General features: G+C 51.7%; 9 protein-coding genes across 9 annotated transcripts; 4 read left to right on the top strand and 5 right to left on the bottom strand.

Moving 5' to 3' along the window:
• Nucleotides 1-439: 439 nt before the first annotated feature.
• On the bottom strand, nucleotides 440-2677 carry P170DRAFT_385739 (Zn(II)2Cys6 transcription factor). The gene is made up of 4 exons (XM_024845740.1): nucleotides 2601-2677; nucleotides 2442-2530; nucleotides 2368-2393; nucleotides 440-2312 (listed from the first exon to the last, which is right to left on the bottom strand). The coding sequence occupies exons 2-4, from the start codon at nucleotides 2506-2508 to the stop codon at nucleotides 456-458; spliced, it is 1950 nt and encodes a 649-aa protein (XP_024703094.1). The 5' UTR covers nucleotides 2509-2530; nucleotides 2601-2677; the 3' UTR covers nucleotides 440-455.
• A 1074-nt stretch (nucleotides 2678-3751) lies between these two features.
• On the top strand, nucleotides 3752-5230 carry P170DRAFT_427003 (FAD-dependent oxidoreductase; the record flags this gene model as incomplete). The annotated part of the gene is made up of 4 exons (XM_024847752.1): nucleotides 3752-4177; nucleotides 4279-4591; nucleotides 4642-4867; nucleotides 4924-5230. The coding sequence occupies 4 exons, from the start codon at nucleotides 3752-3754 to the stop codon at nucleotides 5228-5230; spliced, it is 1272 nt and encodes a 423-aa protein (XP_024703093.1).
• A 161-nt stretch (nucleotides 5231-5391) lies between these two features.
• On the top strand, nucleotides 5392-6370 carry P170DRAFT_410112 (DUF4334 domain-containing protein). The gene is made up of 3 exons (XM_024846833.1): nucleotides 5392-5660; nucleotides 5732-6008; nucleotides 6110-6370. Exons 1-3 carry the CDS (start codon nucleotides 5653-5655, stop codon nucleotides 6275-6277), a joined length of 453 nt encoding a protein of 150 aa, XP_024703092.1. The 5' UTR covers nucleotides 5392-5652; the 3' UTR covers nucleotides 6278-6370.
• A 305-nt stretch (nucleotides 6371-6675) lies between these two features.
• Nucleotides 6676-10072, bottom strand: P170DRAFT_437533 (uncharacterized protein). Its single transcript, XM_024849388.1, has one exon. It carries the CDS (start codon nucleotides 9671-9673, stop codon nucleotides 6848-6850), a length of 2826 nt encoding a protein of 941 aa, XP_024703091.1. The 5' UTR covers nucleotides 9674-10072; the 3' UTR covers nucleotides 6676-6847.
• Nucleotides 10073-13693: 3621 nt separating this feature from the next.
• On the top strand, nucleotides 13694-14296 carry P170DRAFT_476463 (uncharacterized protein; the record flags this gene model as incomplete). The annotated part of the gene is made up of 4 exons (XM_024853350.1): nucleotides 13694-13740; nucleotides 13802-13891; nucleotides 13993-14147; nucleotides 14205-14296. 4 exons carry the CDS (start codon nucleotides 13694-13696, stop codon nucleotides 14294-14296), a joined length of 384 nt encoding a protein of 127 aa, XP_024703090.1.
• Nucleotides 14297-14948: 652 nt separating this feature from the next.
• Nucleotides 14949-16603, bottom strand: P170DRAFT_385731 (putative FAD dependent oxidoreductase; the record flags this gene model as incomplete). The annotated part of the gene is made up of 3 exons (XM_024845739.1): nucleotides 16413-16603; nucleotides 15935-16341; nucleotides 14949-15884 (listed from the first exon to the last, which is right to left on the bottom strand). Coding segments are annotated over exons 1-3 (1503 nt in total), but the record flags the coding sequence as incomplete, so codon positions are not given.
• A 1205-nt stretch (nucleotides 16604-17808) lies between these two features.
• dph1 (2-(3-amino-3-carboxypropyl)histidine synthase) lies at nucleotides 17809-19410 on the bottom strand. The gene is made up of 2 exons (XM_024845738.1): nucleotides 19239-19410; nucleotides 17809-19174 (listed from the first exon to the last, which is right to left on the bottom strand). Exons 1-2 carry the CDS (start codon nucleotides 19381-19383, stop codon nucleotides 18018-18020), a joined length of 1302 nt encoding a protein of 433 aa, XP_024703088.1. The 5' UTR covers nucleotides 19384-19410; the 3' UTR covers nucleotides 17809-18017.
• Nucleotides 19411-19802: 392 nt separating this feature from the next.
• Nucleotides 19803-20888, top strand: P170DRAFT_437526 (hydroxymethylglutaryl-CoA lyase). The gene has a single exon (XM_024849387.1). It carries the CDS (start codon nucleotides 20010-20012, stop codon nucleotides 20817-20819), a length of 810 nt encoding a protein of 269 aa, XP_024703087.1. The 5' UTR covers nucleotides 19803-20009; the 3' UTR covers nucleotides 20820-20888.
• A 1145-nt stretch (nucleotides 20889-22033) lies between these two features.
• P170DRAFT_476458 (succinate dehydrogenase assembly factor 4) lies at nucleotides 22034-22495 on the bottom strand (the record flags this gene model as incomplete). The annotated part of the gene is made up of 1 exon (XM_024853349.1): nucleotides 22034-22495. The coding sequence occupies one exon, from the start codon at nucleotides 22493-22495 to the stop codon at nucleotides 22034-22036; it is 462 nt and encodes a 153-aa protein (XP_024703086.1).
• Between the last annotated feature and the right edge of the window lie 25 nt (nucleotides 22496-22520).

Raw genomic sequence — 22520 nt, 5'->3', positions numbered from 1 at the left:
AGTTAGGTTAAGCATGTACATCTAGTTGCATTCAACCCCCCCTAAACTAGCCCTATCGGGGAATGTGACTCTAAAACAAGCTCAACAACTCAATCATGTACTCTGTATTAATTTGGAGCGTCATAGAGTTGGAATCGAAATCAGCTTCACCACCTACACACAGAGATTCTCACTGCAGTCTTCTAACTGCCATGTTCAGGGGCACACTGGGGTCAGATATCCTCATCCATCGTAATCAGTTCTTCTACAGAAATCCAGTTATTATGTTGCTAAAGGCACAAGAATCTCACCTGTAGGTGGAAATCGGGTGGAGGTGGCGGCTCGATAGCTTGGAATAGGTTGGTAGATAAATGAAAGCTTAAAGAGAGCCATTAAGAGCTCTCTGCCATGTTCGAAATGTAACTGAGGTGAAACATCTTATGTCTAACATAGAAATACACAGCTAAGTTCATAGACTAACCAAAGATTGATTCTAGTCGCTCTTCAACCATGACATCCAACCAATGGACAAATACCAGGGCAGAATCATTCGCTCTGTTTGAAAAGGATAAGTCCGATCGGAGCCAAACTGCTTCGAGGAGCTGCAAAGCTCGGCGTACTGGATCAAGGCCAACAGAATCGTGTAGGACTTTCAATTTGTGACGCACAACAGACCGCCAGTGAAGAATCATGAAATCCGAGCAGTGCAAAGAATGAATTTCTTTCTCGATTCTGGAAGTGCTTGTTTCAAGGGGAATACCAATGCCTTGTTCATGGCTTTCGATCTTCTGTAGTGCACTCCCCGAAATTATAAGTGGCACTGTTAAGAGATATTTGATACCAGATGATTCAGGAACTGATGATATGAGACTCAGGATGTTGACAGCCAGCCATAACATAGTCTCTTTAGGGGATCGTTGGATCGCGCCACTTGCACTCGAAGTGATGGTATCGAAGGCTGACACTGTTGCACTTGACATTCGTAAAAGATCCGGAAACGTGAGATACAATTGGAGCAGAATAGAGAATCGGTATATTTGTGCCAGGTGTTGAAAGTGCGACACGGGTGTAAATCGATCGTCTGGGTCTCTGATGCGATCAAGCATGGGAGGAGAATATTGTAAGACCTTTGCCTCCAGCTCGGCGGCCTTCTTGAACTGCTCACTGAAGATACCTTCACAGATCTCGGCAGAGGGCATCGAGGTATTCAGCACCTTTGTAACACGATTTTGGCGACAAAGAGTGCTAGCTTGGGCAGCATAAATGAACAAGGTAGTCGAGGCCCCGGTCCATGGATTCGGGTAAACGAGCACATCATGACTTTCTTGCTCGCAGAATGGAGTCAGGTAGTCAAGAGAACTCGGGCTCTGGATGATGATAATTGACACCATAGCTTCCCAATAAGCCATGATCCCAACCAAGAAAGAGGTGGACAGAGAATCGCTCGACTTCTCGGGCCCGGTTATGGACGCTTGAAGAAGCGCACGAGCAGTGTGAATATGTGATATCCCTAGTGTCCTTGAATCCTGCCAAGCAGATGTCATGCCCAATAGAGCACTGCCCAGCACAGCTTCGAATCTCTTTTTTCCGGTTACATTTCTCTCCTCTTTCAGAACTGAGATCGCATATCGTCGGTGCTGCTGTGCCACCGAAGACATCTCGTTATTCTGGTGACAGAGGTGAGAGGCCGAGGTCATCATGACAAGATGGAAGACCAGCTGGGAGGATTTCAAGTCTGCCATGACAGAGCGAAGGGGGTTCAGCTGTGAATCGAAGCAGGAATTGATTGGACAAACGTTGGAAAAGTAATGGGTTGATAGAACCACATCGTTGTCACTAATTGGCTTGAACAGAGGATACAGAAACTCCGTATTCAGTTCATTGTTGTCTAGCAATGAATCCATGACGTCGTTGCCCATGTTCCAGATGTTTTCTGTTGCCAGATCATTGGAGAAGCTGAGGGGGAAAAGGTCGCTGGAGCTGCCGCAACCATCGCCGATCATGCGATCACGATCCCATGACTCCGTAGTGATATCCTGCCGGTTGTGTCTTTGTTGTTCACTGGTATTTGCAGAGGCCCCAAAGGTGGTGAGGTTGTCATTTACTGCTGATTCGCGCGGATTTCGAATACCCACCGAGGTAGCAGGTTGGGTGAATGTATCAGCATCGCCCTCTGAAAGAAGATTGCGGTCTGCCTCGACCTCAGGCCGGCGCAGGGATTGCCCAGATGCATCCAAGTAACGCCATTTCATCGGCTGTCGGTATCCCGGGCAGCTGAACCCCCTTTTCAAACACGGACCACAGAAGGGTACGCGCTCATCGCATTTGATGTGCTATGGTTCGTTAGAAGGGACAATTGGTGGGCTTCTCATGAGAGCAGGACCATACTCGCTGCTTGCAACGCTGACAACCCGCTTTAGCCGGTTAGCTTTGAACCGAGATTCCTCAGGGGAACAACTTACACCGCGACTTGGACCGCCTTTTCGGCGGCAAGGGACCTTTCTCCATAGCCTGTGCGGATGCTTCCATGTCGTGCTGATGGGTTTGACTCCTACGTTCCGTAAGTGTCGTGTCACTGGAAGATCGGAATTCCCCAATCCTGGGTGCATGCGCTGGCTTATCTTGCGTGCGGGGAAGACAACAGACAACAGGCGTCAATGTGGCTGGTGTTATCTAAGTGCGTATAAGTGGATACGGCAGAGATTCATCATAAAGGCCGGCCCCAGTTGGCCTTTCTTGCCCTGAAAGGTTGTTGTTCAGTGTTAGCCGAGTCTCGGAGCCATTCCGCTGTCACAGTGCTCGCTCGGCAAGACTTCCTCTTTCACTCCCCTGCGCCTGGCGGCCAAATAACCAAGTCAAGTAGCCTCACTGGGGAGTCAAAAGCAATGCGCATGTTACGTCAACAGGTGCTCTTCATTTCTCTGGTGTTCCTTTTTTGTTCTTTCTGTCAACATCTCTTAGGCCCTCGCGGAGCAGATCTAACACTCTACGGGGTCCTTGCATGTTACTATCTCGGCAATACACCAGATGCATATTCTAGTAAGCCGCAATCGCATGCTCAACTGGACATTTCACAGAATATCAAGGTCTGACTAGGGAATAGGTTGTTAACGACGACGGACCCCCGTCGCCGGACACATCGCCCTTCGTTCATTCCCTCGTTCACGAACTCGAGGTCCAGGGACACCTCGTAACGGTCGTCCTCCCCAACCAGCAACGGTCCTGGATCGGAAAAGCCCACTTTGTCGGCGAGGTTATCCAGCCGACATATTTCCACCCTGGTCGGCTGTTTCAGTTTGACGGAACCGAACACAATCATTGCTCGTCGCTCAGTGGCGACTCCAACAGTCATAATGGACGGACCAGACCATGGATGCTCGTGAACTCGACTCCTGCTGGCTGCGTCCAGGTGGGATTATATCACAGTCATCACGACCATCAAAACCTAGGCGAGAGCCCCATACCTGTCGATTTAGTCATCTCAGGCCCGAACGTAGCCTGAATCTTCGTTGCAAATGTTACTCGTCCCAGTGGCGAGATTTATACATCCACTCCCTCGGCCGCTAGCGTTTATGAACCGAAGACATCAAGTGTGACCACCGCCAGCCGGGATGGGCCCGAAATTGGGTCTTTGCGATCCACTCGATGATATGATGTGGACAGTCATTCCTGGCAGCGTACAAGAAGCAGGCGGTGGAAAACTGCAAGTCCTTTAAAGGTCTCAATCAGTGTGTGATTCATCTTTTGAAAGTTATCCCACGCAGACTCCGCAATGCAACAACCAAAGATTCTCATTGTTGGCGCTGGCGCCTTCGGCCTCTCCACCGCTTATCACCTTTCCCTGCGAGGCTACAAATCCGTGACTGTTGTGAATCGCTTTGAAACACCATCAAAGGACTCGGCGGCGACAGATCTAAACAAAGTCCTGAGAACAGACTATGCGGATCCGGCATTCACTAAGCTGGCCGTGGAAGCGATGGCCGCATGGAAAGACCCGAATTCTATTTTCGCCGGCATGTATCACGAGAGCGGGTGGATTATGGCGGCAAATACCATGTCAACAGAGGCTATCTCTGACGCTTATCAACGCGCAGAGAAAGCAGGACTGGCAGGAGCAGTGGACTACGTGACGCCTCAGACAATGCGAAAGAGATGGCCGGCGGGCGCTCACTGGGGCTTTTCCCGGCTGGAAGAATCTGTATAACCCGTTTTCTGGATGGGTGAGTAACTTCTTGACGAGCTAGCACTTGTCACGAGGGATTTATACCTGGAATATCAAGCTTACATTTGTGGTTATAGGTACCCTCTGGAAAAGCTTTAATGCGCATGAACGAAGAAGCAACAGCCAATGGCGTAATATCTGTTTCTGGACCTGCTGGCCATATTGTAAAGCTTGTTTACGGCGAGAATGGCGTGTGTCGAGATGCTATTGCGGCGGATGGCACGTTCCACCAAGCCAATATTGTGATTCTCGCGAGCGGTGCAAACACAGCGACATTAGTCGACGTCGGCGAGGAGGTAACAGCAGCATGCTCTGCGGTTGTGGTGATTAAGCTTGAGCCGCACGAGATTGAGAAATACAGAATCCCGATAATCGATAACATGGAGCAAGGTAGGTTAACTGCTTCTGTGACAATGTTTGATGCTAACCATGTTGTCAAGGAATTATTTTCCCTCCAGACGAGGATGGTTTCGTCGAAATCTGCAGTTGCCGAGGAATTACAAACTACCAGAATAGTATTCTTCCAAGGCAGTCCATTCTTCATTCAGTGGGGAATTACCCTGAAGATGGGTGTCCTAAGGAGATTGAGAGCGAGCTAAGGACCTTTGTTCGTGAGATGATGCCGGAACTAGCACATCGACCCTTCGTATCAACAGAACTTTGCTGGTCAGTGCTAGATGTCCGGTTCAATTCAAATCCCCACGACTAACACTCTCAATCAGGGATGCATTTGCCCCAGATTCGAGTTTCCGGATTTGCCCCTACCCTCAGGCGAAGAACCTGTTCGTTGCAACAGTTGGCTCGGGTCATGCATTCAAGTTTCTACCTACTATCCGAAAGAATGTGGTTGATATGGTGGAGGGAAATCTTGACCCCGAATTAGAAAGGCTGTGGGCATGGAAGTATGGCGAATCTGCGAGGCCCAAGGCACATCCGTATCCGAGTCGAGATCTGGGGGTCCTGACAGGATGGAAAGGGAGAAATGCACCTGCTAGTGGAAAGCTGCCTTGGACGTGGAGTCGGTTGTAATTAAACAAAGTATCTTGGCTGATCATAAATGGACCGAAATTATGAAACACGAGCATAGACGCCAACTTAAAAAGACATCTCCCTGATTGTCTGGAAATCTCGGCCAATCAATGTCTCAAAGCCATTGCCCATCACCAGGGCCTCCAGACCAAGTGCCATGGCTGTTCTCCTTATCACGACTCAAGATGTGGGGGTGCCGAAGCCTGATAGGAACATTCTCCAACTCTACCGTATCCTCGGCCACCTTCGGCTGTATAATGCGGGGCGACTAACATTTTCATGCCTGCGAGTTAGGACCCTGGTATATGGGAGTGTTTCTTTTCTACTTCACATTCCCATCGGATCATCTGCCACTGCCAAACCTGTCTTTCAACGACCCCTTTTGATTGGAATTAAGCCGCTCCGAGCACTCCACCGACACCATGAGCAGGTACGAGTTTCACTAGGTTGTCACGCAGTCGCAAATCCACAATACTGACACGAAATCCCACCCCCAAACAGCCCAGAGGAACAAGCCCAGCAGCTGATGAAAATCCCGGGCCACATCGAGGAAGCAACTCTAGAGTCTGTCTACAACAGCCTCAGCCCTGTGGCGAGCGAGTCACTGCTCGGACAATGGAAAGGCGGCAGCTTCGACACCGGCCACCCATCGCACCAAACGCTCGCCGATTTCAAGTGGGCAGGCAAGGATTTTAAGTCGCTCGACGACGTGAACCCCATCATGGTTTATGATAAGGATGGAAACCGTACTTGGCTGGAGGAGTATGGTCATGCGAGGGTTTGTCATACCCTCCCTCCTGTTTCTTTGTTTGCGCTCTCTAGTTTGCGTCTGCGACTGCTTCTTGGGGCCAAGTTGACTAACGTTGATGGTTCTCGCAGCTCAGGGAGGTTAAATTCAGAGGAACCGTGACTGCGGCGATGATCTACGACAAGTTTCCGATCATTGATTACTTTCGAGCAGTGACGCCGGATATCGTGTTGGGGGCTATGGATAACAAAATGGTTCCGAATGATGGGACGTATTACTTTTACCTTATGCGGATGTAGATATTGAGTTCGAGGTTGGGGTTTGGCTGCTGGATTTGATTTTTCTTCATGTGCATTCTATCGTCATATGTACTGCCATTCAAGCACTGGGGTCACAGCTTTGCTCTTGCAGGTCAATAGAACATCAACTGATAGAGAGATTTAATAAACTCATGATGAAAGTTTAGTAATAAATAGAAAAATAGCAGAACGAGAAGATAAGATTAATGCATAATTAATCCCTAAATATATAACCAGAAGCTGACGATTGCAGAGATTAAGAGATTCTTGACTATTGAATTGGCTTCTTAGTCTGACAGTGACATATAGGCATTGCATTATGGAACTGCATTATGGAATAAAATGGGACATCATCCATTGAAATCGTGAAATATCCACTAAGATTCACAACTCTACACCGTACATCTACTTGCTCTCGTTAACTGGCGACTGCGTCTTGATCCCAGAAAATTAAATATCTCATACCAGGAAAATCCAGAGGGATTCATTCCCGGAACATGGAAGTAATACTATTAATACATGCAATGATCCTGATTCGTCAAAAATGAGTCCTGTCCTGCAAAAGAACTCTCACGACCCCTTAACTTCATCGGCACTGTCTGTGTTGAAATCACTAGCGCTCCCTCGTCGAAGCGACAGGATGCTCTTACTCGCCATCTCATCCGAAGTGCGCTCAGCCTGACGCCAACCCGTGACAGCTTTCTCGACATCCTCGAACATCTCGTGGGTCGCTTTGATGATGCCACCCTCGTCGGGTTCGGGTACGATCGTGCTTTCGCGAGATTCGCCGTCGGGGATCATGGGGAACGCGGGGCCGAATCCACGCTGCGGGATGGGGTTGAACATCGTCGCGTTGGAGAACATGCGGATGAGCTCTTTCTCGAGCTGGGCGGAGTTGACGATGCCCTTGGGCGGGATGACGTCCTCGCTTTTCTGCAGCATGAGCACGGAGTTCTTCGACGGGGTGCCGGACGTGGGGATCGGGGATTCGCCATCGGCCACGGGCGTGCTGACGGCTTCGGTCGCGGCAGCCAGAGCTTTGCTACCCTGCGTGATGGAAGACTTGATGCTTTTCAAATCTTGGGGCCGATAGATGAGATCTCGGTATCCGGGGGCATCGCGTTCTGTCAACGGTTTGCTGAAGACTGACGCATGCTTGTGGGTCGTCACGTTGTTCATGATGGCTTGGCCGGTCTTTGGGAAACTGCGGGCGCAAAGAACATAAGACGTCGACTGATTAGGATCAATGCGACTGAGTTGGCTGATTTCCGGCTGCGGGGGCTCGCTCTCAAACGCCTCGCTCGGGGCGCGTTTCCGCTTCGGTCTGCCCCTGCCCGGACGTTGTTCTTCTGGAGCAGCAGCAACGCTTTTACGAATTCCCGAGGTACGGTGTTCGGCTTCAGCCACATCCGGCACGCCCGACGGAGTACTGGGCATTTCGCGCTTGATTCTTCCCGGGGGATCGGCCGCCGCTTCGTCCTCGCGCGACAACACAGACCGTCCGCGACTCCTTGAGGAAGCCGTACTCTGATCGCGTCTCTTGTTCACGGAGAACGATGATTTTTCGGATTTGCTTCTCGGTCCGCTTTTGCTATCGGCATCACTGGCGGGTGGGCTAGGTTCTCGGCCGCGAGAGGACCCCTTTGCTTCATAACGACGCTTACGCCGTGGGGGCTCAGGTTCTTCTGGCGTGGCCTCCCGGGAGCCCATCAAAGATGGAGCTTTCTCACTGATAGGACTCACATCTTCCGGTCGTGGTCGATCCGGTGATCGAGGAGAATGTGGAAGGGTTAGACGAGGAGCTTTCTTCCACGGTGTAACAGACCCTGAAGTGTCGATGGATAGTCGAGGAAGCGATGACCGTGGCTGTGACTGCAATAGAGCATGAGCTGCTGCGACCGGGGTTTCATAGCCCCCGTAACCACCGGGTGCTGGCGGTTTGACGGCTGCAGATACAGGCAAGGGAGTCGATGGAACGCTGGCGGATGGCGTAGCGTTAGAAAGCTTTTTAGGCTGAGGTTTCGGCGTTTGCTGCGATGAAGGGGGTGGGAGGGGCTTTCCAGCAGGAGCCTGACCCAAAAGCTCGGCTTTCTGGTGCGAAGGAGGATGCGGGGTTTGAGGAGGTTGATTCAATGACCATTGTTGGATGGTTGGTTGCAAAGTAGGAGGCTGGGTCGTCTTGGGCGCCGGAGTCGAAGAGGTTTCCTTTCCAGCAGCCTTGGCCGGCTGTGGTGTCTTTTTCGGAGTCGGTGACGGAAGCGGGGGCTTCGCAATAGGTGGCGGCTGCACGGCTGTCGATGCAGGGGTGGGCACAGCACCAGCAGGAGGCCCCGGTGGAGAATGTGACGGAACTTGTGGTGGAAGGGGTGGTTTGGTCGTCGGTGCCTGGGGCGTAGGTATATCGCGAGGGGCCAGAATAGGCGGTTGAGATGCTGGAGAGGGTTGCCCATTGGGTGGCTGCACCTGGAATGTTTGCGCTGAATGGTTTGGTGGAGTAGGCTGAGGGAAAAGAGGCGGTTGTTGCTGATGTGGTTTCAAGGGTGACGGCTGCGTGGGTGTCTTTTTAGGTTGCTCCGTCGGGGACTGTTTGACTGGCGGCGCTGGTGACGGCGGCGGGATTATTGGCTGCAATTGCTTCTGCGGCTTTTGCTGTGCCGCTGGTCGCGGAGTGATCGGTGTCGGCTGCTTGGGAGTCTCTACCTCCTTGCGATGGGGTTCCTGTGTTGGTTGCTTAAGCTCTGGACTCGGCTTCGGTGCACTAGAGTTCTGGGCGACGTCCGGACGCGGTTGGTGAGTGGATTTCTCGTCCTGGGTATCTACATCCATCGGATCGGGAGCAGGATGGTGCTTCGCCGCGGGAATCTCGGGCGTGGGTTTCGGAACGGCGACAGGCGTCGGCATCGGCTCCGGGACCGTTTCGCGCTCTTGCTTGAGACGCTCCAGTTCATCTCGAATTTCATTGTATTTCTTCTCCTCGTTTTTAATCTCTTTCGTGACAAGCTCCCGATATCGCGCGTATAAATGAGAGACGATTTCGGGAAGGATACCGGCATGGCCTATCACTCCCTTATCCACCAACCCGTCCGGTTTGGGACTGGAGATCTTGCGCTTCTTCGCATTGTGAGCGCTCGGGCTTTCTTCATGGCGTCCGTTCGGCTGATTGGACGAGACGTTCGCCACGCCATCGATGCCATCTCGGGTCAAGGTCGTGTACAGATCCTCCAAAGCTTCGGGGGCGAGTCGGCCCGCATCGAAGGCGACATTTTCGCGCACGAATCGGTTGTTGCGGAGGCCGTCGGAGATCGAAGCGAAATTGGCCGGCCGGGCGTCTAGGGCGGCAAGCGACTGGAAAAAGAGGAGGGATTCAAAAGGAGTGTAAGCCGACAGAGGAGGCATCCCCCATTGCCCGGTTACTCGGCCACTGGGGGGGGAAGGTCTGGGGATGGGGGCCACGGTGATAGGTGGTACAGTGGTCGGCCCGCCAAGGTCGGTCAATCGATGAACCGGGGCGATCGCGAGCGGTGGCCAGTCCCGGGGAGTACGTGGCACCACTTAGACCATAAGCGCAGGAAAAAAAGGCAGGGAAAAAAAGTCAGGAGTAGGAACGCGACCGTGTCACGAGAGCGACAGGGAAAAAAAATTGGAGAGGAAGACTGGGGAAGGCGAGCGAAAAATTCGAGAAAAATCCGAGGGAAACGCTAGGAGAGGGCAGCGACCGAGGAACGGATGAAACCGATAAAAGGAGGGATGGAAAGAGGGCAGGCCGATGGTGAGGCAGCAGCAACTGGGATGGGTGGATGGATGGATGGATGAGCGCGACCTGGCAATATTCACAGTCTGTCCTTTTGCGCTGCCCAAGGCATGCAAAATTGCGGCTGACTAAGGCCGCCGCGTGCCTCTAACTGGCCCAGCCCCGGTCACGTGAGCCAGCGGCGGGCGGCGCGGGTGACCGTACCATACGGCGTATTGTCCCACCGGTACCTCGTCGCCCCGCCCTTTCATGCACAATGACGACAGGGCGTTGCCGGGCAACCTTCCTGTAGACCACCCTGAGTCGCTGGAAGTGTTGGTGTCTGCGTATCCCATATACCAAGAACGCTGATCATGACCATGGTTGCACCCTTCTATGTGTTAATAGCACCCATCCTAATTTAGCTTCTAGGCTTTGATGAGGGGTTGGCATAGGCTACACTATATCCCATCATAACAGGGTCATGCTCATGTCAAGACATGGTCTTTAACCCTCATAACTGGTCCAGCTTCCCTTAATACAAAGTGGGTTAACCGACTATACAGGTAATAAAAGGATACAATATCATTGCATTGACAGTTGCGAAACCAAAAACTCCCAATTTCAATGTTTGACGCTGCGTGGGTGGCGGTAATAGCGATTCTCTTCGTAATGATTGTCAAACAGAGGTAGAGGGTCCTGGCCATGACAATTATGCAGGTCCCGAAGAGCCTTTGCAATTGTTTCATCCAGTTCTCGCTTTCTGAAAATTGTGGGTTGTCGTTTTGATAGGCGAAGAACATAAACAGGAATTAATGTGTTGCATTTATGAGCAGTTTCATAGTTATAATCAGTATTAAGGTCGATTATAAAGTAGGAGTGGTTCCCACGGTAGATTATGGCAGCAATAAAACAAGTTTTATTATCTGGGTGATAATTCTGGAGGCATTTCTCAGTCTCTAAAATAAATGGACGTATAAATTCTAAATAATCTTCAGGGTCAAGGATACTATTTAGAGTATCACCAAGTATTCGTATTGTGCCTGAACCGATATCTTGCGAAAATTTAGAAAAGATCACTCAGATTTGGCGAATAATATGCTCGCGAATCTCTTGGGTTGAGCCGGTCATGGTGGAGGTGAGATGTGATAAGAGAAAAAGTGTATGTGTAGACATTGCTGATGAAGGGAGGCATTTAAGGGATGCTTCGGCAGAAGGATTAATAATTGTCCGTGTTCAATTCAACCCAGGCAACCCAGGGTGCGATGCGTAAGCCCGGTCGGTCACAACAGTTTGGAACAATAATGTCCCTTTATTCGTGTCTATCCCCGGAATCAAAAGATGATATTGTCTCGGTCTACTAGGATCACAACCTATATCATTTTGACTCTATATGTTATACCGCTCCTCTGGCCACTGTTGAGGACCTGAGTGATGGTCTTACAGAGTAGTTAGGTCTTTTTTTGCGGATAATCTTCTTGGTTAGAATTCCGAGGAATGGCTAACATATTCAACCTGGTTATCCATTACGTAGGTGTTGGTGATAGGTGTCATGCTAGCCACGAAAAAATGCCTTAATAGAATATCTAAGAAAGTGGGGGCTGGTAACATCTGGGATTGGAGTTCTTCTTCTAGTGCATGATCAGACCGGATCATTTCCGCCTGTCCATGATATGCACCGGCAGCAGAAGGGAAATGGGACAGCTATTCGTAGTAGCCCTCGGTTTCATTTTTCAGGAGCTAAAAAACTGACTGCAGGCCCTAGGCCCTATGCGGCCGTCCAATGGCCTACCGCTTACAATTTAATGAAATGATGATTGCCCATGCGATGAATCAACTGCATTCATTTAATTGCCTTACGAGCTGGTTACGGGGTAAAGTATCGTTAGCTTGTTGTCCCTCAAGCCCCTGCTGCGTACAAACCTCCATGAGTTTGTAGTTGGGGTGTCATCTGAACTACCATCTTCTTGCAGTAGTCACTGCGCGATGACGGTTTCCGATTCAACCTCCTGTAAGAAGCTTCTTCCTTCGTAGCCCACCTCTCTCTGCCTTTTTTTTTTTTTTTTTTTTTTTTTTTTTTTTTTTGCCTCAAATAGCTACCACCAGCCATCATTTCAACGTTGTCGATCTGTCTGAAATGATGGCTCATATTAGTAGCGTGTGCGGAGATTAAATTAAACAAAATGCGCCAGATGGCACCGCGACCCCTTTTGCCCACTGCCTATCATAGAATAAGCATATTAGAATTATTCCAATCCTAATTTTGCGACAGTTTACCGGCAATTAGCCCGGGAGACTTGGTATACTCCGTGGTAGCCTGGGAGGCAAGGCTGCTGTCAGAATGCAGACAGGCACCGATGACCATACTTCTCGACAACGTAGGAATGCGCACCGGTCGGTGTCAAGGCAAGTATTTGCATTCCAAGGCACGAGAGCATTTGCATATGTACCTGGCCGAATGGACGAGGGCTTTGTTGCGACTGTGATTGGCGGCAATCCCTATCCCAAAGCATGAACTCCTTTCCACGGCGGCAAACTAGTGGCGAGGTAAAATGAAGGCCGGGATTTTAATGGAATTAATATTAATATTAATAGATTACCGCTGGGGTTCCTCCTTCTCCACAGCGTCAGGGGCAGCCCCTTTCTTTGCTCCAAGCTCGCGCTTTTTCTCGCGCTCCCGCCAATTCCGTGGTCGGGCTTTCTTCAGCCTCCGTACGCAGTAGGTTATAGGAGGGTCGATTCAGAAACATCATCGTCATCGGTCTTGCCCCCCTCATTTAATATGCTTTTAGCCTGGAATGTATGACCACTCCGATGGCAATGCACGTCATCGACTTTTTCCTTTCTTTTTTTGTTTGTTTTTGCATTAGGAGTATTCTATTTGGCATCCTCGCCTAGTCATCCTATTTAATCCGACTCCTGAGGTGGACATTGTTTATGATCCTTCTGATTGATTTGGATTTTCCTACTGGTTATGGAGTCGCCGACTGGGTGGGGAGAAAAGCGTGACTATTGAATCGCCCACGGAAGTTTAGGAGCTACACTCACTTCACATTTCACATCTTCTTCTACGCAGTATTTGTCTACACTTATTATTATCATCTATCTTTAGTCCAGCGCATCATTCCCAACCATCACCTCCTGAGCCCCCTCCGGCCGTGCCCCTGTCATCCCCGTCTGGGCTTGAATCCCTCCTCCGTAATTCTTAAAAGGACCAGCTCCAGCGCTGCTGCCACTAAAAAAGTGGTCCCTCTCCTCGCGGCCCATACCCAAGTCACTAGTGCGACAAGCGTTTCGATCATTCCGACTCCCAGTCCTGCGATCGCTCCCATCCATCCCAAAACCCCCTTCTTCTTCTTTGCCTTTCCCTTTATACATCGTCATCTCTTCTCAGCTGGTCCTGGTCTTCCCCTCATCAATATACTCTAATCTCTTCATCGTCGGCACTTTGTCCCTCTGATCGCACCTCTCACGGAATACATTCCAATCCGTCAGCTCCACCTCGTCAAATCTATCTATACCCACCCGTTGTGTCCCTGACGCGCGCGCTTCTCTCCTATCTTCCATCCCCAGAGCGTCTTCTCCCGTTCTTCTTTTCCCGTTCCATATCCTTCTGCCCTTCTGCCCTGTCACCCCTTACCAGCCTTATCGCATTATCCATTCCCACTAGCGTTGAAATCGTCAAGATGTCGGATGCGGAGCAAGGTTGGAAACCCAGTGGTCGGCCTCAGTCGTTCGTACTCCCGTGATGCGTCCCCCCAACCCGTCGGATGTTGTTGACCAAGACATGGCAGGACCATGGCGCAGGCTTTCTCCTCGGTACTAGACAGTGCCTTTTCTCTCGATTCGGATGTCGATAACCTTTCATCAAGTCTCGATCACAAGTGAGTAATTCTCGCTCCGGCTTCCCCGCGTTTTATCCCCCGACCGGGCTTCATCCACGCATACCACCCCGACATGATCGCTAACGCGATTCACTCCCCAGGAGACAGCAAATGTTGGTCCAGAACCGGGAGTTGGAAGAACTTCAGGCCAAAATCCGGGCCGCTGAAGAGCGCCTGAAAGCGCGAGAGACCACTACCTACGATGGAAGCGGCTCTGGCAACAACGCGACCCACAAGAACCAAGGATACCATTCAGGTAAGACCCCTCGATATGGGATGCAGGAACCCCTCTCTGACGTCTCTTTCGCTTCAGGATCCACGTCGGCAGCGACATCCCCGACGGATACGGCAGGCCAGTATTCCAGCGGCGATGAACGGCTACGAGGCTACCGAGGCAATTCGTGACTTGGTGGCACCGGCCGGGGCTGGCAGCAACTATCACGGAAATCAGTACATTTGGGTCAAGACCGGGGTTTGGGTGGGTTTGACTTCTCTCTTCTTATAAGGCGGGGACGTCTGGAGCATTTGGTCGTGTTTTTCTGTTCCTTTCTCATCGTTCCTCAGCGCCGCGTCGATCACAAGTCGGGCAATGCTGGGTTTCTCTTCAGAATGAGACTCGCTGTCTTGCATTCCTGGCGCCCGTCGCATTGGTTAGTGCACCTGGCCGAATCTATCTATCTATGTGCCATGCAACGATTCCACGGGCCCAGAGATATTTTGCCGTATTCTAGCATAATATATTCTGGCTATTTTCACGAGACGGACATTGGATCGGTTCTTTGGCTCTGTTAATTTTTGGTTTTAACGGAGGCGTCAGATTAGAGTGTCTATTGTCGGCACTTCGTAGGGCGCCAGTGGATGTCCCGCATTGCCTCTATTTTTAGTCCGCCACTCGGTCGCAATTCTTTGCATTGGGGCTAGAAATAAATTGGCAGATTTGATCTGATATCTTTACCATCTCTGTACATATCTACACTACCTTTGTCAACACTGCACGGCTATTATTTAGTAACAATCCAGCCAGCCCCTGGTCTGACATGTCACATTAATCCCGCTCGACCTTGAATCCACCCGGCATCAGATCCGTGAACACTCTGCTAGGATCGTACTTGGCCCGAATCTTCTTCAACCGCTGGACATTATCCGGGTGGAACGTGTCGAAGATACTCTGCGACGGATTGGCATCATTCAAGTAAATGAACTTCGCCATCTCGATGCCCTCGGCGTCCAGATTCTTCTTGATCTCCCCATTTACCTTCCCATAGAACGCGTCCACATCCTCATCCTTCACCGTCGCCAACGACGTAATACTCTCCTCGACCCAGATATACGGCGCCCCGTCGAGATCCAGACTTTGCGGATCGCCCCCATTCACCCGCGACGCGGTGATATACTTCTCCGTGACGGCGGGGAAGGCCAGCGCCGCGACGAGCACTCCATTGGGCAGACTCTTCTTCGCGACGGCCATGAACGTATCATGCACGATGGAAATGGCCTTCTTGTTCGCCGCGTGGATGTTCAGCACGTAGAAGCGCTGCTTATTGCCCTTCAGCAACCCCATCGCCGGATCCAGCTCCTCCGACCACTTGCTCATCGACCGGTACTTGAAGCTGTTCGACGACGGCTTCATGTTCGGCTCCAGGAAGCTGCTCAGCGCCGCAGGCGTCTCGTTCTTCCCGTTGTAGAACAGCATCGCGTTGTAGCTCGGCTTGCCCAGTAGCGGGATGTACTCGGCCAGGGGGATCGCGGCCGCCTTGGGGTCTTTGTGCGCGGACATGGTGAACGAGTGCACCGCGTCGATGAACTTTGTGGCCACGTCGGAGTCGGAGCCGTAGGAGGCTTGTCCGATCATCACGCCGGGGGCTTTGATCGTCTTCAGCTCGAAGTTGGTGACCAGTGCGAATGAGCTGGAGCCGCCTCGCAGCGCCCAGAATAGGTCCGAGTATTCGTTGTCGGGGGTTGCTTTGATGATTTTGCCGTTGGCAAGGACGCACTGCTCCTATTAGTCTGTGGCTTCAGTTACAGGTTGGGGACTGCACGTACCGTGAAACTAGCCACGTTCGCCGACGCCCATCCATACTCATTACTGAAGAACGACACTCCGCCGCCCAGAATATACCCCGGGACACCGACATGGCCCAGTCGACCCCCAACGACCGTTAGGCCGTACGGCTCGAGATAGTCATAGATGTTGGTCCACCGATTACCCGGTCCCACATTGACCGTGGACTGGTCCTCGGACAGCTTGAGCTGATTCAACCCGAAGCTGGAGATCAGGACTCCAGACGAGTTGACATTCGCGGCATCCGCAATCGGCATGTGTCCGCCGCCTCGAATCGCGAACGGCGTGCTGAGATTCTTCAGGATCTGCACCGCGTCGCTCAGCTGGGCGGTGGTCGTTGGTTCGAAGACGCATGCGGGTCCGAGCCATGCGCTGGACGTGTAGTATTCTGCAAGACGAAGGATGTCAGTCAGTCAGGCACTTCGAGATCTGATCTCTAGTGTTGAAGGGAGCTCGTACCGGTATTCGCATTGATGTATTTCTGATGCAGACTGCCGTACGTGATGTCAGAGTGCTTGTCGTTCAGTTGACTGCAGGCTTCTTTGGCGCTTTGTCCTTCCTTTGCGCCCAGGGTTGTTGGCAGCGCAGCCAGTGCGAATACCAAGTAATCACGCCACATATTCGAGTGCACGGGAAAGAACTCGTGGATTAAAAATTACGACGAAGCTCAAGAGCACGGTACTATATTATAGACACAAAGCACAAAAGAAAAAGCCCACCCCAGGGTATATATACAGCGGCAGCAGAACCGTGAGTTACATGTCTTTCCCATCGACTCAATTAACTTCACATGAGAAACACCGTCACTGCAGATCATCCTCGGATGACCGCAAAGACCAAAGTTCAGCACACAACGCACCCAATCATTACCCTAAGCAGGTGTTAGCGCAGTAGAATTCAAAACCGGACAGCGTTCCTGACTGACCTACTCCGTAGTTAATCCGGGGTGATTTACTCTAAACGGAGAGCGAGGCGACGATCAATACCCTACTGGCGGAAAATTTGCGACGTCCAAAACCTCGAGGATGTGAACTCAGTCGGGAATTTGTTCATTTCGTGGCGTGTGGTCCCGCTCTGCTCTGCTCTGCCCCTGTTGTTCTCAAAAACAGGGCTGCTTGGGTGATGATGATCTTCCCGTACCCGAGGCCCTAGGACCATGGAACCGTTTCAAACCAGGAACGGCGGCGATGTTGAATCATGAGGAAGATAAGCTAGCTGATTGGCAATGAATAAGGGGGTGAGGGCTTTTTAAATCGCCATTTTTGGCAGCATACTACTGCATCTTTTATTTCTTCACTCAAGTTATAAGTTATGAAGTAACACTCTATCTATATTAACACCCTTGGAACAGCACCCAGTAAGTCTTTCTATCTACTCCATAACAAATGCAGCCTCAGCACCGCGCGTCCCCAACCCACGCACCGTGCCGGCCGCTCTAGTTACAACCTAGGAAGTCTGGTGGTGCAAGGCAGAGAACGGGATACATGGGTAAAAGATAGAAAGTCAAGGGGGGCTGGGCAAATTCCAGATATGCTGGGGTACAAGCTAACATCATGTGTATGTGTAAATGTACGGGCTTATAGTGTAAGGGGTAGGGCACGGTGCCAGCCGTGGTACCATGGAGCTTTGGCTCTACCAATTTCTTGCCACACCTGTTCTTCCTGAGGTTTATATATGCGAACGCAGTGCGAAGCCTTCAGCTTTGCATACTAGTCTTTTGCCAATAGTGCAGGGGATAAACACTGAATGTGCCTAGTAACCATGTTCTGTGACAGTGTTCTTGTTAAGAAGGTAAGTATGGAAAGAATAGAATAAATACAATATTTAAATGAGTATATATATTAATAAATATTTAATCAGTATAAAAATAATAATATTTGTACTCTGCTGGGCTTTTACCATCTGGGTTATCATTTACATCTACCCAGTGAGCAAAAAGCAGCAAGGGGTGAGAACAAAAACAGAAAGGGAAAGCTGCCGCCCTCGCTAGAAAACCAAATATATACGTCTAATTGATTCATAAAACTTTTATTCCCCACGTCCAATCCGAGACTCTCGAAACGCCTATGCAGTTCCCGGGATCGCCTGGCTGGGTTTCGTCCTCCCCAGCCCCTCCTTCGCATAGAAGTCCATCGGGTAGATGCCCTTATTGGAAGTCTCCCAGCTCTCCTTCACGCCCAGCGCAATCAGCGCCTCGTACGGCGTCAGCAATGGTCGCGGGAACGCATACCCCCAATCGATACTCAGTCGCGGACAGGCGATCTGCACCCAGCATTCGACGTCCGCCATGGAGGCCAACTTGCCGGGGAAAATCTCGCTCAGCAGCAAGTTGACGAAGGGGATGCCCCGCGCGTTCAGCTCGTTCTCAATCATGGCCATGGTATTCGGGTTCCCCTGTCGGCCGAGCGAGCCGAGGATGAGGCCCCATTTCTTCGCGGACTTGGCGGTGCCGATGGCGTCGCGGCGGAGGGTGTGCATTTCGTCGTGGTAGTAGGTTTCGCGCGACAGGGTGCGCGAGTACGGGTCGTAGCGGTACGCAGGGATAGTGGGGTTGTGGATCATGGCGGATTCGAGGTGGAAGCGGCCGTCGCCGAGGTAGAGGAGGATGTCGATGGCGGCGTCAAGCTGGGGGGAGGTGCAGCCGAGGATTTCGCCTTTGGAGAGCGGGGTGATCTGCGGGATGACGACTTTGAAGTCGGCACGCTCGAGGACGGGCTTGAGGCCGTGCAGCGTGGCGTTGAACTGGATCGTGCCGACCGTGGCGATCGTCTTGCCGCGGGGGAAGTTGCGCTCGAGCGTCGCGATCAGGTGCCCCGTGTCGATGCTGATGTCGACGAAGATGTACAGCGTCTTGATCTTCGTCACGTCGACGGGGATCAGGCAGCTGTGGGCGTAGTGGACGAGGAGGTCGCAGCCGAGGGCGCGCGCCGTGTAGTCGTCAATGCAGCAGGCGCCGTAGGTGACGTCGCCCATGATGAGGGTCTCGATGCCTGGGCAGAATTGCGTGAGAATGTCGGAGATGGTGGTCGCGAAGATGAGGAGGCCTTCGGGGAACTGGAGGGCGACTCGCGTGGCGCCTGATGAGCGGATGCGGTGGATGGTCTTAGGGATTTCGAAGGAGTAGTTCTTGGGGAGAAGTTCGATGGCGGCTTGGATTTCGGGGTCTTCGAGGATTTCAGGCGGGACTTGGTTCAAGGTTCTGGGCGTTCGTCGCGGTGCAGCTATTGGGTTTTGATCAGTATTGGCTGTTGGACAATGTAGATATATTGAGCGGCGTTAATCAACCTTTTTGAACACTAGTGGACTCGACATCTTTTTGACTCGAAGTGTCTTTCTGGGCTTGAGCATCTGCCGTTCGTCTGCCAACGAATCTCTTCTTGGGCTGGCGCAGTTGGCCATTGGGCGCATTGTTGGCAGTCTGGTCCTCCATTTTGACGTGGGGTCAGCGCAAAGTGGGATGATGCCGCAACAATCCGTTATCGCGGAAATTCATGAAAATGTTCGGCTGACTCAGCCGGGTCAGGTGGGGAGGCGCCGAGGCGAGTCCGGGCGGTGTCTTCTCCGCATCGCATGTTCCCTCATCCTCCAGCTGGTCGCTGGCCTGCATCCTTGTTATGTAACTCCCCGCAGGTGTTTGGGCTGACTTGTCTTCTTTCCGTGGATGTCTGATCCCTCCCTCATTTCAAAATGATGAATCTTCGTCCTCGATTGGGTTTATTCTCTGCCTTCCGAGCTGCTCCAGCGACTCGGCGGTTTGCGACTGAGGCGCGGTTAACCTCGGACCATGTTCGCATTGTCGAAGTTGGACCCCGAGATGGTCTCCAGAACGAGAAGAAGTCCATATCGCTGGAGACAAAGCTCAAGCTCATCGAGAAATTGGCAAAAACGGGAGTGACAACGATTGAGGCGGGTTCTTTTGTCCCTGCGAAATGGGTACCCCAGGTATGAGCACGTCGCCCCTTGAAAGGGAGCTAGCTTGTGTGTTATGGCATCTTTGCAGATTGCCTGAGTCATTAGTTGGGTGTTCATCTTTCTGATTGACTGTACTTCTGTTAGATGGCAAGTACTGCGGAGATCTGTGAACGTCTTCTTCGGTCGCCGCCGCAATCGCAAAATGCCATCGCCTACAACTATCTAGTCCCGAATGTCAAAGGACTTGAGGGACTAATCAAGGTGTTGGATGCTACGGGAGTTTCTGAAGAGGCTACCGAATCGTCCGGGAAACCCACAACCTCCACCGAGATCTCTCTCTTCGCGGCCGCAACCGAAGCGTTCTCCAAGGCCAATACGAATTGCACCATCGAGGAATCCCTGGAGCGGGTTCGTCCCATCGTGTCGCTCGCCAAAACCAAGAACATTCGGGTTCGAGGCTACGTCTCCGTAGCACTGGGCTGTCCATATGAAGGACCCGACGTGGACCCCATAAAGGTGGCAGAAATCACGAGGAGCCTGCTTGAAATGGGAGCGGACGAGGTCTCGGTCGCTGACACTACCGGCATGGGAACGGCCCCGCGAACAATGCGGCTCCTGCAGGCCCTCCGAGCAGCTGGCATTGCCAACAGTGACCTGGCTCTCCACTTTCATGATACGTACGGGCAGGCCCTGGTGAATACCATCGTGGGCTTGGAGCACGGTATCCGGATATTCGACAGCAGTGTTGGTGGCCTCGGCGGTTGCCCGTACTCCAAGGGTGCCACGGGTAATGTCCCGACAGAGGACCTCATTCATACGATTCATGGACTTGGAATGCACACGGGCATCAACCTGGAGGAGATGGCGAAGATCGGATCCTGGGTCAGTGGGGAATTGGGACGGTTCAATGAAAGTCGGGCTGGGAAAGCTATTCTTGCAAGAATCCAGGAGTGAGTGTTTAAATAGGCATTTCGGTCTTTGCAGGTAATTTAAATCTGAACACAGTCACAAATTCTACTGAACATGCTTTCTGAAGTATACACTGCTATTTCCACCAAAACCGAAGATCATGCCAGTCGTAAATCATATACTACCGTAGGCAACCAAAAACTCTCTCTTCAACTAACAGAAGCCATACACACCATCGTAGGTTCATCAAAACCATCACACATGAACATAAAAACACAACAAATAAACCCTCCCGCACCATCACGGCAAATAATGACGTTTAAAACTCCTCCACCGATCACCCCACGACAACCGCCTCTTGGTCTCCGCAGTCGGAGCTTCGAACTCGGATATCATGGGTGTCTTCTCCTGTACCTCTTCCACCGTATTCTCTTTAGTAGAATCATACCCCTCTAAAAGCTTGTCACTTGGGGATGAATTCTTCCACTCGGTCTCCTCGAGACTCTTTGACTCGCGGTGGCGACGCACAGCTGCCTCGATGGGCGTCTCGCCTGGGAGGATGGACCCGGTGGAGCGAGTCACTTGGATGGAGGGGTCGATGTATAGGGGTGCGCACATTTGGGTTGATTTTTGTTCTTGTAGGGGTTTGTGGTATTATTCAGGGGCGAAGTTGGGGTATAGGTAGGTGTGATGGTTAGTAGGGTATGCATTGGTATATAGCGTAATGTTTCACTATATAAAGCAATGACTGATGCAATCCTGACTGATAGAGTTGATGACCAAAGACCTTCGCCCCACGTGGATACCAAGGACTATGGATCGCCACGCGTCGACAATCGACAGCGAGTGGTTCGAGTTGAAGAGACTATGTCATTGTTCCTTCTTTGATCATGTCTAGTGACCTGGGCGTCAAGGAAATCGCCTCAGTCAGAGTTTCGGCCAGTATCGGATCGGATGTCGACTGTCTGTGTATAGATTGCCCCAAGACAGTGTGATGCGGTGGTTGAGAAGGGGAGAGATTAAGAAAATAGCATGTATGGGCACATATATACACGTTAGGACTCGGAGGGAAGAGCCAAAGGGCCTAGCAGGCGCGACTGAATTCCTCCAGCGCAACAAGTCTAGCCGCAGCACGCAGCAGAGCAACAAACGCCAACCAATGCAAGGATTATACACCAAGGGCGCAAGCCCAGTCGTCTCACGCAAACCCCATCAACTCATAGCGGTACACTCGAATTCAAGGTCAAGATCACGATAATTTAGAAATCAGTGACCCGTCCCCCATAGCTCCAATCTCCCTCGGCACCCCATCGCAGGGGCTCATTCTTCGGTCCACCGACCTCCCCCGTCTGAGGATTCTTCTCGCCCTCGAACTCAGGTTGAACGCCGTATCGCACATCGGGATGGAGCTCTTCTCCCTTGCCCGTGGCCTTGATCTCGGCCGACTCGTTCGCGGCGGGTTCGGAATCGGGAGATTGGTTGATCTTGGGCGTCGATCGTGGGGTGCTAAACGCTCCGGTGGACTTTCTCTGTAGTTCCTCGAAGATTTCTTGCTCTTCTTTGGGAAGACGTGGGGGAGCTGGGCCGCGCGAGAATGCGAAGGGAGGTTTGCCGTCGGAGGAATTGCGGAGAGCGGGCTGGCTGGAGAAGGTCCGCGTGGAGAGGCGAAGGGTTTTGTTTGCGGAGGCGAGAGCCCGACGAGAAGCGACAGAGAATGGCATTATGGATTGTTGATTGAAATAGTTG

This window comes from Aspergillus steynii (assembly GCF_002849105.1).
Source record: "Aspergillus steynii IBT 23096 chromosome Unknown P170scaffold_5, whole genome shotgun sequence".
In the NCBI taxonomy this organism is placed as follows: domain Eukaryota; kingdom Fungi; phylum Ascomycota; class Eurotiomycetes; order Eurotiales; family Aspergillaceae; genus Aspergillus; species Aspergillus steynii.
The sequence above is the reverse complement of the archived record's forward strand: the minus strand, read 5'-3'. Positions and strand labels throughout refer to the sequence as shown.